Raw genomic sequence first — 18,925 nt, forward strand, 5'->3', positions numbered from 1 at the left:
CCGTTGCTTTCCCATTGCTGCTGGTTCTGCTACTGCTGCTAACTTTTGCTAGCTATTACTATCTTCTGCTCCTGCTATTTGATGCTCCACAGCTGCGAGCTCCTAAAAATTTGGACTGATGAAGGACTACCTCCAAAAGATGTAGCTTCTCTTCCCAGCCAAAGATGTCTTGGTTCAACCTCAAAGAACTTGTCTGCATACTAGAAGAATCCCAGCTTCATCCCTCTGCATAGCCAGTCTTCTAGATTATGCCCCCAGAACCAAACGAAGATAGGTATCCAAAAGAATAGATCTAGATATCCGACCATGTTGTACACTTGACAAAGCCCTGTGCACCCCATCAAGGTACATAACATACTAGAATCAGCCAGGTTCCTTCCCTCTGCAGAGCTACCCTTTCCAGTCAGTCCAAGCACCATTTATGATAATCGATGCCATACTGTGTAGTTGACTAAATGAAGGAGAGAAGCATATCAAAACCTATTTCAGTGGTCTGGGCTCTAAACTTGCGGGTTTTTACGCCGCGCAAGAGGTAGCTAACCTAACCTAACCTAACCTAACCTAACATAACCTAACCTAACCTAACCTAATGTAGCCCATTTGCACTAAAGTAGGTTTCGGCTAACTTCCCTCACTTCAGCTAGCCAAATACAGCAGTAGTCAATCGTGACTGATGACAGCATTCAAAATCTCTGGGAGCACCATGAAGGTTTTATGATAATCTATGCCATACTGTGTAGATGACTAAATGAAAGAGAGAAGCATATTAAAGCCTATTTCAGTGTTCTAGGCTTTGAACTTACGGGTTTTTACGCCGCGCCAGAGGTAGCCCCTTTTTACCAAAATAGGTTTCAGCTAACTTCCCTCACCCCAGCTAGCCAATTACAGCAGTAGTCAATCGTGACTGATGACAGCATTCAAAATCTATGGGAGCACCATGAAGGTTTTATGATAATCTATGCCATACTGTGTAGATGACTAAATGAAGGAGAGAAGCATATCAAAACCTATTTCAGTGTTCTGGGCTTTGAACTTACGGGTTTTTACGCCGCGCCAGAGGTAGCCCCTTTTTACCAAAATAGGTTTCAGCTAACTTCCCTCACCCCAGCTAGCCAATTACAGCAGTAGTCAATCGTGACTGATGACAGCATTCAAAATCTATGGGAGCACCATGAAGGTTTTATGATAATCTATGCCATACTGTGTAGATGACTAAATGAATGAGAGAAGCATATTAAAGCCTATTTCAGTGTTCTGGGCTTTGAACTTACGGGTTTTTACGCCGCGCCAGAGGTAGCCCCTTTTTACCAAAATAGGTTTCAGCTAACTTCCCTCACTCCAGCTAGCCAAGTACAGCAAAAGTCAATCGGACTGCTGCTCCAGTGCTACTAAATAATGCTACTGCTCCACTGTTGCTGCTGCTGCTGCTGCTGCTAGCAGCTTCTGTTACTGCTGCTATTTTCTAAATATTATTTAAGGTGCTGCTGTTCACCAAACCATAAATACCACCTTCAAAAAGATGATGCAGCTTCTTTCCCCAGCAAAATGGTTTTGGCCCAATCTCCAAGAACTAGTCTGCATACTAGAAGAATCCCAGCTACATCCCTCTGCAGAGCCGGTCTTCTAGATTATTCCCCCAGAACCACCCGAAGGTTGGTATCCAAAAGAATAGATCTAGATATCCGACCATGTTGTACACTTGACAAAGCCCTGTGCACCCCATCAAGGTACATAACATACTAGAATCAGCCAGGTTCCTTCCCTCTGCAGAGCTACCCTTTCCAGTCAGTCCAAGCACCATTTATGATAATCGATGCCATACTGTGTAGTTGACTAAATGAAGGAGAGAAGCATATCAAAACCTATTTCAGTGTTCTGGGCTCTAAACTTGCGGGTTTTTACGCCGCGCAAGAGGTAGCTAACCTAACCTAACCTAACCTAACCTAACATAACCTAACCTGACCTAACCTAATGTAGCCCATTTGCACTAAAGTAGGTTTCGGCTAACTTCCCTCACTTCAGCTAGCCAAATACAGCAGTAGTCAATCGTGACTGATGACAGCATTCAAAATCTCTGGGAGCACCATGAAGGTTTTATGATAATCTATGCCATACTGTGTAGATGACTAAATGAAAGAGAGAAGCATATTAAAGCCTATTTCAGTGTTCTGGGCTTTGAACTTACGGGTTTTTACGCCGCGCCAGAGGTAGCCCCTTTTTACCAAAATAGGTTTCAGCTAACTTCCCTCACTCCAGCTAGCCAAGTACAGCAAAAGTCAATCAGACTGCTGCTCCAGTGCTACTAAATAATGCTACTGCTCCACTGTTGCTGCTGCTGCTGCTGCTGCTACTGCTGCTAGCAGCTTCTGTTACTGCTGCTATTTTCTAAATATTATTTAAGGTGCTGATGTTCACCAAACCATAAATGCCACCTTCAAAAAGATGATGCAGCTTCTTTCCCCAGCAAAATGGTTTTGGCCCAACCTCCAAGAACTAGTCTGCATACTAGAAGAATCCCAGCTTCATCCCTCTGCAGAGCCGGTCTTCTAGATTATTCCCCCAGAACCACCCGAAGGTTGGTATCCGAAAGAATAGATCTAGATATCCGACCATTTGTACACTTGACAAAGGTCCTGTACACCCCATCAAGGTACATAGCATACTAAACTCAGCCAAGTTTCTTCCCTCTGCAGAGCCATCCTTTTCAGTTAGTCCAAGCACCATTTCAGCTGAGGGGTTTAGCCACAAATCCATTGAGGTGGGCAGTTATTCTAAACATCCTGAATTTTTTTTTTTCGAAGTAGTGAACTTAAACTTCTTTTTCACAAAAAATTATCCACTTTTTTTAATTTTCCATTTTGTATTTTTTTTTAGATTTTTTTTAGCATTTTATTACTTTTTTTTTCAGTTTTTTCTGTTTTTATTTTATGGGGCTTTTAATTTTTTCTACAGTTTCTATTACGTCTTCCTCCTCTTCCTCTTTTCTTATTTGCAGTCTTCCTTTCTGATTTTTGTGACGACGACTTCAAAGGACTTCTGTCCATATCCTCTTTACCGGACAACACACTGTAGTAATTATGAACAGGAACTTCATATATATCAGAATCCAATCTCTCTTCTTCCTCTGAGAACTCTTCATTACTGCTCTGCTCCTTTGAGAGATTGCTATTTTTTCTTTCTGCCTTTGAGAGCTGTCTTTTCCTATCCTCTCTCTTTGAGAGTTTTTTATTACTCCTCTTTTTATTTGAGAGCTTTCCATTAATTCTCTCTTTCTTTAATAGCTCTCTGTTATTCATCTCTTCCTTAGACACTTCACTATTACTGCTCTCTTCCTTAGACACTTCACTATTACTGCTTTCTTCCTTAGACACTTTGCCATTACTGATCTCTTCCTTTGAGAGCTTTCTTTTTCTCCTCTTTTTCTTTGGGAGTTTTTTATCACTTCTCACTGCCTTTGAATCGTCTTCAGACCGATGTTCTTCAAGAGTAAGAACTTTTTCTTCTTCCTCCTTCTCTTCCTCTACATCCTTTTCTTCTCCTCTTTGAGGAAGAACAGGCTCAGTTAGCTGTTCTTCCAATGGAAGATCGATTTCATCTTCCAGTTCATCCTCGACCTCTTGTTCAGCAGGGAGATCGATCTCTTCTTCCAGTTCATCCTCGACCTCTTGTTCAGCAGGGAGATCGATCTCTTCTTCCAGTTCATTCTCGACCTCTTGTTCAGCAGGGAGATCGATCTCATCTTCCAGTTCATCCTCGACCTCCTGTTCAGCAGGGAGATCGATCTCTTCCTCCAGTTCATCCTCGACCTCTTGTTCAGCAGGGAGATCGATCTCTTCTTCCAGTTCATCCTCGACCTCTTGTTCCGCAGGAAGATCTACTTCATCTTCCAGTTCATCCTCGACCTCCTGTTCAGCAGGGAGATCGATCTCTTCTTCCAGTTCATCCTCGACCTCTTGTTCAGCAGGGAGATCGATCTCTTCTTCCAGTTCATCCTCGACCTCTTGTTCAGCAGGAAGATCGACTTCATCTTCCAGTTCATCCTCGACCTCTTGTTCCGCAGGATCTACTTCATCTTCCAGTTCATCCTCGACCTCTTGTTCCGCAGGAAGATCTACTTCATCTTCCAGTTCATCCTCGACCTCTTGTTCAGCAGGAAGATCGAATTCCTGGAAAGCTACTTCAGCTGGAAGAAATTCACCATCTTCCAGCTCTTCGGGGAATGCTTCTTCAGCTGGAAGATATTCACTATCTTCCAGCTCTTCCTGGAACATTCCTTCAGCTGGAAGAAACTCACTCTCTTCCAGCTCTTCCTGGAACATTCTTTCAGCTGGAAGAAACTCACCCTCTTCCAGCTCGTCCTGGAACATTCCTTCAGCTGGAAGAAACTCGCCCTCTTCCAGCTCTTCCTGGAACATTCCTTCAGCTGGAAGAAACTCGCCCTCTTCCAGCTCTTCCTGGAACATTCCTTCAGCTGGAAGAAACTCGCCCTCTTCCAGCTCTTCCTGGAACATTCCTTCAGCTGGAAGAAACTCGCCCTCTTCCAGCTCTTCCTGGAACATTCCTTCAGCTGGAAGAAACTCGCCCTCTTCCAGCTCTTCCTGGAACATTCCTTCAGCTGGAAGAAACTCACCCTCTTCCAGCTCTTCCTGGAACATTCCTTCAGCTGGAAGAAACTCATCCTCTTCCTGGGTAGTTTCCCCGATTTGCTCAAGAAGATTCTGCAAAAGCTCTTCATCTCTCACAGTCTCTCCTCCTCTTCCGTTTCTTCCACACAGGTACCTGAAAAAGAAAAATGCTCCGACGGCAGCAGTGCCAAAGGCAGCTGTGCCCAAGAGCAAGGCCATCTTCGGCCAAAGGACATGTTGGTCGACCAAACGGAGAATCTCATCCTTCTCCACTGCTTCGTCGCCGACAATGTCCCTCGCCAGGCCCACCAGAGTCCCGTCGCAGGGTGACAGGTTCGGTTCCTCGTACCTGACCAGGTTCGATAAACCGATGTACCCAAGGGCAGAATGCAGACGCCGCCACATCCCGTTTTGGGTCCTGTAATCCTGCAGATTCTGACGCGCCGCGTCGCACAAGTCCAGCTCTTCCTCCAGAGCTGATCTCCATTGCCATCCTCCGTTAAGGAGAATTTTTACTGCTTTCTTCATTGCCTCCATTTCAAAATTCACGCCAAATGCTTTGAATACTTGATAAACCATATTTATGATTACCGAAACCTTTCCTGAATTTAGCATTATTTAAAAAAAAAAAGCAAGTTGAGGACTGAGAGAGAGAGAGAGAGAGAGAGAGAGAGAGAGAGAGAGAGAGAGAGAGAGAGAGAGAGAGAGAGAGAGAGAGAGAATACAGCAAATTCTCTTATGGCTTCAACTGGAGTCCAAATGTCTCCAGGTATGAAGGTGAGAGAGAGAGAGAGAGAGAGAGAGAGAGAGAGAGAGAGAGAGAGAGAGAGAGAGACAATAGTGGATAATAACTTTCTTATATACATACATACATACATACATACATACATACATACATACATACATACATACATACATAAACGAATAGAACGACCGAGAATCCAGAAGATAAAGAAATACAGAAAGGAATTAAAAAACCATAACAAAAGGAAAGATTTATTCATAATTTTCTTTCTGTGCGAATCGTAACATTTATCAGCTAAGACGCTTCTGAGGCAAATCTCACCCCCTGAAGACCATTCTGGAAGCCCCTGAAGACCGTTCTGGAAGCCCCTGAAGACCATTCTGGAAGCGTTCTTATTTCATCTTCGATCATTCCCGGAATGTATAAATTTCCTTTGTATTCGTGTTAACAGTTGAAGAAATAATCGGAAGAATAAGGAATCCCAAATCTCTCTCTCTCTCTCTCTCTCTCTCTTTGAAGAAGTCTTCGAAATGTCTTCATAGGCGGAAAACAGGAGAAATTTTACGCTGATGACGATTTTGTTCTTTTTCACTCCATTCATAGAAATACTTTCCTATCCTAATGGCCGGTGTAAATGAGAGAGAGAGAGAGAGAGAGAGAGAGAGAGAGAGAGAGAGAGAGAGAGAGAGAGAGAGAGAGAGAGAGAGAGAGAGAGAGAGAGTATTCTGCTCATATTTCATTTCCGTTTATTCGCAGAAAAAAACGTTCATCTCTCTCTCTCTCTCTCTCTCTCTCTCTCTCTCTCTCTCTCTCTCTCCCTGTATATATATATATATATATATATATATATATATATATATATATATATATATATATATATATATATATATATATATATATATATATCTATATCTATATATATATATATATATATATATATATATATATATATATATACATATATATATATATATATATATATATATATATATATATATATATATATATATATATATATATATATATATATATATATCAGACTTTACTATTCCACTGCAGAACAAAGGCCCCAGACTTTTTTTATCCATTCGCGTCTGTTTATGGTCTTTCTATGTTAGTTTATGCCTGCAAATTTCCTTAATTCGTCAATCCATCGTCTTCTCTTCCTTTCCCTGCTGGTTTTGCGATAACTAGGGACCCATTCGGTTATTCTTTATGCCTATCTATTAAATTTCATTTTCGTTTTATATATATATATATATATATATATATATATATATATATATATATATATATATATATATATATATATATATATATATATGTATAATTATATATATGTCAATATATATGCAGTAAATATATTTATATATATGTGCGTATATTTATATATATGTTAATATATAATACAGTATATATATATATATATATATATATATATATATATATATATATATATATATATATATATATATATATATATATATATATATATATATATATATATATATACATGTATATATATACAGAGAGAGAGAGAGAGAGAGAGAGAGAGAGAGAGAGAGAGAGAGAGAGAGAGAGAGAGAGAGAGAGAGAGAGATTAGATGCTGACTGTATTATCTAAAGGTAAATAATTCCTTTAAAACGAATTGAATACTGACATAACATGACTTGTCATTACTTAAACTGATCAGTTGTAGCAGAAGCGATAATGAATAATGAGGGAATGAGGACACGAATTTAGATAATCATCACAGACAGACACACGCACATACACTATTATTCTTGGACATTTCCAGACATGGAGGTTTTCAATACGATGCAAATTACAAGACTATGAAGATCATTTTAATATCTTTTTAAATTGACATATCTGCCTTTTTCATTCAACTTTTTAATCGCAAAAAGTGAGGTTTATTTACGAGATAGATATGTACGTAAAGGCAATCAGTTCTTACTCCTTTCCTCTCCATTCGTTTGGTATTTATCCTTGCTTCTTATTCCCCTTCTTTCAATCCCCCATCTTTTCCTCTATCCCAATTCTTTCCCAACAGCAGTAATTTAATTAACGCCCAAACTAGCTGATTGACAGGTGGCCTCCTCCTCCCCCCCCCCTCAGACCGTGGGAAAAAGTGAGCCAATATTTTTACAACCGAGTTCAAGCGAAAGATTGGGATACAGGAAAAGATAGGAATTGAAGGAAGGGGAATAAGAAGAAACAATGATAAATATTGGTCAAAGAGGGGGAAAGTAGTAAGAATTATAATGTGTGTGTGTGTGTCTGTGACGGTTATTTAAATTTATCTTGTGTCCTCATTCCTTTATTATTCAGTCTCGCTTCTGCTACAAGTGATCTATATAAGTAATGACTCATGTTTTGTCAGTATTTAATTTGACTTAAGGGATTATTTACCTTCAAATCATACAGTCAGCAACTAGTCTCTCTCTCTCTCTCTCTCTCTCTCTCTCTCTCTCTCTCTCTCTCTCTCTCTCTCTCTCTCTATATATATATATATATATATATATATATATATATATATATATAACGATAATTACATTCAATAGATAGTCGTAAAGAATAACAGGACACACACACACACATATACAGTATATATATATATATATATATATATATATATATATATATATATATATATATATATATATATATATATATATATATATATATATATATATATGTGTGTGTGTGTGTGTGTGTGTGTGTATGTGTGTGTATGCGTGCTTGTGTGCGCGCAACATGACGATTCTTGGGACAAGACTCATAATCAAGGAATTGCTGAAGTACTTTAGGGAAAATCGTATTCATTTAATAATAATATTGGTATTGATAATAATCAATTTTTGAAGAATTACGAGCAAAATAAGCTGTAATAAAGTTAATCTCTCCATTGAAATTAATTATATGATAAAACATCAATTTTGAAGGTCTTTATCCATTGTTTTAAAAAGGTTAATGTAACCATACTTAATTAGATTATATATATATATATATATATATGTGTGTGTGTGTGTGTGTGTGTGTGTGTATTGTTGTTGTGATACCTTAACGTAATGAAAGGGTTTGTGTATCGCCATGATCAGCAAGCTGTGCTTGTCAGGGCTACCCATACTAGGTTGGTTTGCTGTGAGCGATCAGACTAAAGTCTTCCACCATCACCAATCCGCAGTGGCCAGTTTGGTGATGAAAATGGCCAAACCACAGACATGAATAATGGAATAATGACATGTCTGAGGCCTTTGTCCTGCAGTGGACTATAAATAGCTGGATTTATTGTTGTTGTTGTTGTTGTGTGTGTTATAAATTTAATTCATTCGTATTGTGAGAATTTTTCAAAATAATAATGACTTGATCTAACATCATTCAAATTTTGGAAATTTATTTTGATATAAACTATATTATTATTGTCTTTGCTTAGGTCTAATGCCACTTGAGTTACTCCATGGAGAATAGTGCATGCAGTGCACCTCACGTAATGCACTGTAGGCATTACTTGACAGTATATATATATATATATATATATATATATATATATATATATATATATATATATATATATTCTGATTTGTAACACCTTAACGTGGTGAAAGGGTTTGTGTATCGCAATGATCTGCAAAGCTGTACTAGTCAGGGCTACCCATACTAGGTAGGTTTGCTGTGAGCGATCAGACGAAAATCTCCCACCATCACAAATCCGCAGTTGGCCAGCGTGGTGATGAAAACTGACCAAACCCCAAAATGAACAATGACATGTCTGAGACCCTTGTCCTGCACTAGACTAGAAACGGCTGTTTCTAGTCCACTGCTGGAAAAAGGCCTCAGACTTCTTTTTTCGTTTCTGGGATTATGCCAGTTTTCATCATCAAGCTGGACAGCGTGGATTTTTTGTCTGATCGCTCACAGCAAACCAACCTAGTATAGGTGCCCCTTACTAGTACAGCTTTGCTGATCATGGTGGTGCCTATATCCTTTTACTACGTTAACGTTTCCCCACTCAATATATATATATATATATATATATATATATATATATATATATATATATATATATATATATATATATATGTATATATAATTATTATTATTATTATTATTATTATTATTGTTATTATTTTTATCATCACTAGCTAAACTACAACCCTAGTTGGAATATATATATATATATATATATATATATATATATATATATATATATATATATATATATATATATATATATACAGTATATATATATACATATACATATATGCAGAAGAACCACAGGGAAAATGAAAATACAGAATATACACTTGAGTCCTGACTAGTTTCGTGATACTTCCTCAGAGGACTGATTTATTGAGAGAGGTTTCTTACATTTTATACGGAAAGCAAAAGTACGAACATACATATAGAGATTTAGAGAACACTGACACTCCCTTACCCGCTACCTGGGCGTAGGAGGAGTCCGAAAGCTCGTTAGACACCTGCTAAAAAGGGTCATTTCTAGTGGCGGGTATATTCTTGTTTTCTTCTTATTTTACTTTCATTACAGTTATTTATATGTCAATGCACAAAATTACAAATATATATACATATATATACATACATATACATATACATACATACACACATACACATATACATACCTATACATATATATATATATATACATATATATATACATATATACATATATACATACATATATATATATACACATATACATATACATACATACACACACATACATATACATATACATACACATACACATATACATATATATACATACATACAGATACAAATACATATACATATACATAAATACTTACACATACACATACATATACATACACATACACATATACATACATATACACACGCATATATACATGTATACATATATACACATACATACCTATGCATATATACATTTATATGTATACAACATTAGTATCATAAACATATAATCATGTATATATCAATACTTATATCTAGCATAACACTATATAGTGCCAATATACTTATGCATAATATATAAAATAATTGTTTCTTTTAATGAATGGTAGCTTAGGTCTAAATATTAATTTCACACCGACGTTAATTATTCACAATACATTCAATTCTACATTAAGTGGTTAATGTTTTTTTATATAGTTTACAAATCTCTTTACATATAAAGGCGTCGAGTTTATACATTCCATGACCAATATTCAAGTTGTTTTCAAAGGTTTCTTTTATGAAACTGGACTCTATGATGTTTCTTTCTACTAAGTTATTTGAATGAACCAATTTCTTTGCACCTGACCAATTAATAGGGTGATTTTTATCTCTAACGTGGGCAAAGAGTGCATTATTATCTTGAGCATACCTGACACTTTTCTTATGTTGTTCAATTCTCTTTTCTAAGGCTTTACCAGTTTGACCAATATAGTATTTTTCACAAGCATTGCATGGAATACGATATACACATCCCTTGGTAATGTCAGGAGAATTCTTTATTAAGGCTGTTTTTATTGTATTTTTACTCTTAAATGCTACATTTACATTGAAGTTTTTTAACAGTTGGGGAATTTCTTTAAATGAATCACAATAAGGTAGTACAAGTAAATTTTGTGTGTTATAGTTTTTTCTGTTATCATTACCGAAAAAAGTCTTTTTTGCTGTTCTTAGGGCATCATCTAATACAATTTCAGGATACTTTAGTTTTTTACCTATTGCTCTAATACCATTTATTTCGTCATCAATATATTCAGGGCTGCAGACTCGGAATGCTCTTAAAAACATAGAAGTAAATACAGATTTCTTAACTTTGTTGCCTTGGTTTGAGTAATAATGGACATATGCCGAGATATTCGTTGGCTTTCTGTATACACTGAACTTGAGATTATTATTACATCTATGTATGCGACAATCCAAAAAAGGTAGGGTACAATTATTCTCCAGCTCCATAGTGAAATTTATTGATGGTACCAAACTATTCAATCTAAGAAGAAAGTTATCTAAATTTTCATTTCCTGGCCACACACATATTATGTCGTCAATATATCGAAACCATTTTACATTATTAGGTATGATGTTATTTACGATTCTGCTTTCAAAAAATTCCATGTATAGGTTGCTCAATACTGGGGATAAAGGGTTTCCCATAGCCATACCAAAAGTTTGTGCATAAAATCTCCCATTGAATTCAAATTTACAATCTTTTATACATATTTTAATTAATTCTATTAAAGTTTGTATGGAGAATGGTAGATTCAATTGTCTATTATCTAATGTTTCAGATAAAAATTCCAACATGTCATCAATAGGTACTTTTGTGAATAGTGAGACTACATCAAAACTGACAAGCCTACAGGTACTGTTGATCTGTACTTCATTCAGTTTATTAATCAAGTCTACATTATTTTTTATATTTGAATATGAGATGGTGCCAACTAAAGGATTGAGGATATTCACGAGGTACTTAGATAATTTATATGCTGCTGAACCTACAGAGCTAATTATTGGCCTAGCTGGATAATTTGGCTTATGAGTTTTAATAGTTCCATACATATATGGCAATGTTGGTGATATTGTACAAACCTTTTTTATCAGATCTTCATTCCCTTTTAATAACTCTTTCACTTTTTTGTTGTAACTACTATTCACAAACTCAATTGGATTTTTTCTTAATTCCATGTATGTGTTTTCATCACTCAAGAGGTTTTCCATTTTTTCTATATAATCATTTTTATTCAAGATTACCAGTGCTCCAGATTTATCGGCTTTTGTCAACTTAATATTTCTATCTTGCTTCAATTCGGCAATTGCTCTCTTGAATCTTTTTGGGCAATTTGGAACCACTGGTTTTTTCATATTGCTGTATATAATACCCTTAATCATATTTACTTCTTCTACAGAAATATCACTGAATTTCTCCAGGTTACACACTCCATTCGTAATTTCTACACTATTCACTGCACTTGATGACATCGAGAAATTTAAACCGTAAAGCCTTAGAAAAGAGAATTGAACAACATAAGAAAAGTGTCAGGTATGCTCAAGATAATAATGCACTCTTTGCCCACGTTAGAGATAAAAATCACCCTATTAATTGGTCAGGTGCAAAGAAATTGGTTCATTCAAATAACTTAGTAGAAAGAAACTTCATAGAGTCCAGTTTCATAAAAGAAACCTTTGAAAACAACTTGAATATTGGTCATGGAATGTATAAACTCGACGCCTTTATATGTAAAGAGATTTGTAAACTATATAAAAAAACATTAACCACTTAATGTAGAATTGAATGTATTGTGAATAATTAACGTCGGTGTGAAATTAATATTTAGACCTAAGCTACCATTCATTAAAAGAAACAATTATTTTATATATTATGCATAAGTATATTGGCACTATATAGTGTTATGCTAGATATAAGTATTGATATATACATGATTATATGTTTATGATACTAATGTTGTATACATATAAATGTATATATGCATAGGTATGTATGTGTATATATGTATACATGTATATATGCGTGTGTATATGTATGTATATGTGTATGTGTATGTATATGTATGTGTATGTGTAAGTATTTATGTATATGTATATGTATTTGTATCTGTATGTATGTATATATATGTATATGTGTATGTGTATGTATATGTATATGTATGTGTGTGTATGTATGTATATGTATATGTGTATATATATATATGTATGTATATATGTATATATGTATATATATATGTATATATATATATATGTATATGTATGTATATGTGTATGTGTGTATGTATGTATATGTATATGTATGTATATATATGTATATATATTTGTAATTTTGTGCATTGACATATAAATAACTGTAATGAAAGTAAAATAAGAAGAAAACAAGAATATACCCGCCACTAGAAATGACCCTTTTTAGCAGGTGTCTAACGAGCTTTCGGACTCCTCCTACGCCCAGGTAGCGGGTAAGGGAGTGTCAGTGTTCTCTAAATCTCTATATGTATGTTCGTACTTTTGCTTTCCGTATAAAATGTAAGAAACCTCTCTCAATAAATCAGTCCTCTGAGGAAGTATCACGAAACTAGTCAGGACTCAAGTGTATATTCTGTATTTTCATTTTCCCTGTGGTTCTTCTGCATCTGAGCATCACGTTTTCCTGTGATTTTTACGCATATACATATATATATATATATATATATATAGTATATATATATATATATATATATATATATATATATATATATATATATATATGTGTGTGTGTGTATATATGTATATATATGTATATATATATATAATTATTATTATTATTATTATTATTATTATTATTATTAGTTAAACTACAACCGTAGATGAAAAATCTTTAAGCTTTGTTTCTTACTTTGCCATCCAAAATATGTACAGCGTATAATACACTTTTGCGTTTTTACATATTTATTTATGCGTAAACTTATTTTGGGATACGGATGCATTTTTTTTTCGAATTTCTATTACATAATATATTTGTTCTTATCCACGTTTATTATTCATGAATATATAGATTTTTTCTAGCAATTAATTTATAACCTTACATTTTTATTATCCAATTTTATTAGTTGTAGACACTAATGGATTAAATTATAGATAAAAATAAAACCTGAAAATTGTCACCAATCCCACCAGCCAATAGGACAAGGGCTTCCAAAGCCTCTTGTCAGATTACGAAGCTATAAGCCAATAAGAGGCGACTATAGAAATGACAGGCAAAGTTGAGGTCTCTGATTGGCCAAAGCACCAATACCTACATAAAAATCGCACTTTTGTTGAGGTGAAGACGGATGGATGTCTAGTTGAGCTAGTGGTGAAAAATACGGTGTATTTACTATTTCCCCATATATAGGGCGATGAATTTAATTTAATAAACATTAGACGTTCGATTGTAGTCAAGAAAATGAAATGGTTTTTATCGTATTAACCATTTTCGACGAAGCAAAGACAGGGGCCGGTGATTATTCATAAGGTTTGGTCGGCCATATTTCGAGCTGCCGAAGACCATGGTCTTGTAAGTATCAAGGAATTGTCCTGCCTTATTGGACGGAATTTTAAATGTATTTTTCACGTTTCTGTATTGAAGGTGAGGTTCGAAATAGTGCAAACCAAATGACATAAGTATTTAGTATAAATATATACATTAGCCTCATTTCTCATTCGAGTAGGCTTCGTAAATCATATGAAATAGGACTGTATATTTATACATCGTATGAATACTAACACGGTAAATATACGCTTTGGAATATATACAACTATTTTTTTGTACGCAAGTTGTATGAAAGGTTTGAAAACACTCCAGCCGTCTCCGTTGACAATTGTATCGGTCTTTAGGGAAAGTGTGAGTTACGCCCACACTTATATATTTAGCTATTTCGTTACCCTTAATATTATTGTATCTAGATTATATTTAGATTAGATTTAGATTGGTTATTACAGTAAATACTGTAATAATGATGTTTTTGTATTGAGATTTATTATACAAATCTTCACGTAAGAAAAGGATGTTAAAATATTCGGATTTTTGTGATTTTATTTGCTAATTTGTAGTATATAGGCGTTTTGTCATTTTTCCGACGGTCATTTACGCTTCCACGATCTACATTGGCGTATAATGAACTGTTCTCGACTTGCGTATAGTGACTTTTTAGTTGCTGTCACTCAGACAATTAAGCGAAAACAGTTTTGTCCAGTTTTGCTGGACACAAATATGACGGACAAGAGTTGTCCGGTTGTGAACTGTGGAAAGGTTTTGTAATGACTCTCTCTCTCTCTCTCTCTCTCTCTCTCTCTCTCTCTCTCTCTCTCTCTCTCTCTCTCTCTCTCTCCAAGGAAAATAATTACAGAAATTTTGAACACAAGCTCTATCAAGTCTACAAACTTAAAACTACTTATATTCTCGGAAATATTATCATAAACCATCGTTGAGCAAATTAATTTTGAATATAATAATTTCAATAGTTAAATCTTGCATCATTCAGCCGACAGACAACAATTTTTTGGGTTAATATATGGAAGTTAAATTGTTTTTCCCCCCGAGTTAAATTACGTGAATTTCACTTTTTACAGTGGCGTATCCTGTCCCGTTTATAACTATGGTATAGTGACTTTTTTAGTTAGTGTCACTCGGATAATTTGAACAAAAGGGTTTCATCCAATTTGTCTGGAAAAATCATTTTGTGATGTGGCGTTGGCGGAGGTATGCGCTCTACCGAGTACTCGTTCTAGTTATTGATTTTATTTCCTTCGATTATGTGGATTTAACAAATACGCAATATGCTGTGTGATCAGTTAAGCTTACTCATGTGTGTCTTTTATGCAAAGTGAGTAGAAATATAAGATTTTAAAACACACACACATTCTCTCTCTCTCTCTCTCTCTCTCTCTCTCTCTCTCTCTCTCTCTCTCTCTCTCTCTCTAACGCCCACTCACTCCCACTCCCACTCTCATGTCCACTCACTTCCACTCCCAGTCTCAGTCTCTCACTCTCTCCCACTCCCACTCACTCCTACTCCCTCCTACTCCCACTCACTCTCACTCTCACTCTCACTCCCATTCCCACTCTCTCACTCCCACTCACTCCCACTCACTCCCTCCCACTCCTACTCCCTCCCACTCCTACTCCCTCCCACTCACTCCCACTTGCACTCCCATTCCCAATCCCTCTCACTCCCACTCCCACTCCCACTCCCACTCACTCTCACTCTCACTCACTCCCACTCCTACTCCTTCCCACTCCTACTCCCTCCCACTCACTCCCACTTGCACTCCCATTCCCACTCCCTCTCACTCCCACTCCCACTCACTCTCACTCTCACTCACTCCCACTCCTACTCCTTCCCACTCCTACTCCCTCCCACTCACTCCCACTTGCACTCCCATTCCCACTCCCTCTCACTCCCACTCCCACTCACTCTCACTCTCACTCCTACTCCCTCCCACTCCTACTCCCTCCCACTTGCACTCCCACTCCCACTCACTCTCACTCTCACTCCCACTCCCACTCCCTCTCACTCTCACTCTCACTCCCATTCCCATTCTCACTGCCACTCTCACTCTCTCTCATTTACTCCCACTCCCAATCACACTCACTCACTACCACTCTCAATCTCACTTACTCTCACTCTCACTCCCATTCTCACTCTCACTCCCATTCTCACTCTCACTCACTTACTCCCACTCACTCCCCCTCTCACACTCACTCACTTAATCCCACTCACTTACTCCCCCCCTCTCTCTCTCTCTCTCTCTCTCTCTCTCTCACTTAGCCACCTACTCACTCACTTAGCCACCCACTCACTCTCACTCAGCCCTCACGCCCTCACTCTCACTTAGCCTTCACTCTCACTTAGCCACTCAATCACATAGCTACTCACTCACTTAGCCTCTCTCTCTCTCTCTCTCTCTCTCTCTCTCTCTCTCTCTCTCTCTCTCTCTCTCTCTCTCAATGCTGCTTCCCTAATCCTATCACTCAATGCAACCCTACTACGCACTACGAACCTTTCAAGATCAGTTTGTCGTTCTTATACGCACTTGTGTATTCTGCGTCTTACTGCGTCATTTGCGTCAATTGTCAAATCCACATTATCGAAGAAGTTAGGAGACCCCCCCCTCCCTCCCCCATAACTTTATCTCGATCGAAATTGAAAGAAAGCATGCGTATGAAGGGGGTAATTTCAGTAACATTAGCTTGGTCGAAGTCATTACCTCCGCCAACGAAGTTGGAAGGAGGCTATGTTTTCAGGTGTGTGCGCGCTTGTGTTAGTGTGTTTGTTTGTGAAGAGCTTCCTGGATACAATTTTAATCATAGAGTAATGAAACTTGCAAGGATTAACTGTTATGTAAAAAAAACTGGAAATGATTAAATTTTTGAAGGTCAAGTAAAATATCCAATTCACGTCATCAGCCATAAGTTTGGACATCGTTATCACAGAGACTTCAAACTTAGTTCATATTTGAGTGTATGAAAATCCACGCTAATTAATACATAATTTAACCATGTTTCAGATAAGGATATATCGAAATATTTCTCATTTATCAATTCTTGAATTACAATAGTCCTGCAAAGGAACTGCAAATTTGTTTCCTTCGCCAAACTCGAAGGTTTTGCGAAGGGGTGTGTGTTTAAGCTGTCATCGTTTGCTGGTTAGGGTAACTTAAAATAGATTCCCATAAAAATAAAATTCTTCTATTTAGCATTTTTATCGTTTAATTGGGTTTTGGCATTGAAATTAGTTAACATATAAATCAGTAAAAGTTGTTTACAATTATATATTGAAAACAATAGCTTCGGTCCTTCAAGATAAAGAAAACTATAATTATTAAGCCACTGTTTAAACCATTAGGTGTGAGGGCCTTAAATATTTCACTTTCGCTTTAAAGGATACTGCTTTTCTGGTCCTATACAGAAGGAGAATCCTACTCTCTACCGAGACGAAAGGCAGAAAAGATTAAAAACTGGAATGGTTCCAGACATTGACTATTCTAAAAACGGATATATTGACGTTAAGGAGTGATATTACGGTCACCAACCTCTCTCTCTCTCTCTCTCTCTCTCTCTCTCGCTCTCGCTCTCGCTCTCGCTCTCTCTCTCTCTCTCTCTCTCTCTCTCTCTCCCCTCGTATTTTACCTAAACATGACTGAGAACAGTATATTTTAACGGAGAATTTCCGATTAAACACGTTTTTTAAAACAATTCTCTCTCTCTCTCTCTCTCTCTCTCTCTCTCTCTCTCTCTCTCTCCCCCCCATTAAAATTACGTTTTTTTTTATGTATTTTTCGTATCTTAACTGCGTAATTTGCGTTAATTGTCAAATCCACATTATCGAAGCACTTAAAAAGCATGCGTATATGAGGGAAGGGGTCATTTCAGTTGTTTTATTAACCAATTGCGTAGGGGTTGTGTTGGCCGATGTGGTAACGTCCCTGACTGGCGAACGCCAGACTGGGGCTCGAGCCCCGCTCAAAATCGTTAGTTCCTTTGGTCGCTGCAACCATACCATCCCTATGAGGTAAGGATGGTGGGTTTGGGGGAGCCTATGGGTCTATCTGCTGAGTCATCAGTAGCCATTGCTTGACTCTCCTCGGTCTTAGCTTGGGTGGAGAGGTGGCTTTGGCGCTGATAAATGTATATATGGTCAGTCTCTAGGGCATTGTCCTGCTCGATAGGGCAATACAATTGTCCCTTGCCCCTGCCATTCGTGAGGAGACTTTAAACCTTTAAACATCATATTTATTTCAAGTCTCTCTCTCTCTCTCTCTCTCCCTCTCTCCCCCCCTCTCTCTCTCTCTCTTCTTCTTCTTCTTCTTCTTCTTCTTCTTCTTCTTCTTCTTCTTCTTCTTCTTCTTCTTCTTCTTCTTCTTCTTCTCCTTTTTTTTTTTCTTTTCTTCTTCGTAAAGGATATGTCTACCGAAATCTTTGAAAAAATGTACTTCTATTCAGTCCAGAATTTTATTAGTAAATGTGATTTTTTTTTTTTTGAAAATACAATCATTAATTAAATTCATTTGAATAAAATAGTTTCAATAGAT

General features: G+C 36.7%; 1 protein-coding gene across 1 annotated transcript; it reads right to left on the reverse strand.

Annotated features, from left to right (window-relative positions):
- Nucleotides 1-2,936: 2,936 nt before the first annotated feature.
- Nucleotides 2,937-16,548, reverse strand: LOC137649457 (protein FAM133-like). The gene is made up of 4 exons (XM_068382441.1): nt 16,487-16,548; nt 4,631-4,779; nt 4,116-4,231; nt 2,937-3,422 (listed from the first exon to the last, which is right to left on the reverse strand). Exons 1-4 carry the CDS (start codon nt 16,546-16,548, stop codon nt 2,937-2,939), a joined length of 813 nt encoding a protein of 270 aa, XP_068238542.1.
- Nucleotides 16,549-18,925: the final 2,377 nt, after the last annotated feature.

Source organism: Palaemon carinicauda, chromosome 11 (genome assembly GCF_036898095.1).
Source record: "Palaemon carinicauda isolate YSFRI2023 chromosome 11, ASM3689809v2, whole genome shotgun sequence".
Lineage (NCBI taxonomy): Eukaryota > Metazoa > Arthropoda > Malacostraca > Decapoda > Palaemonidae > Palaemon > Palaemon carinicauda.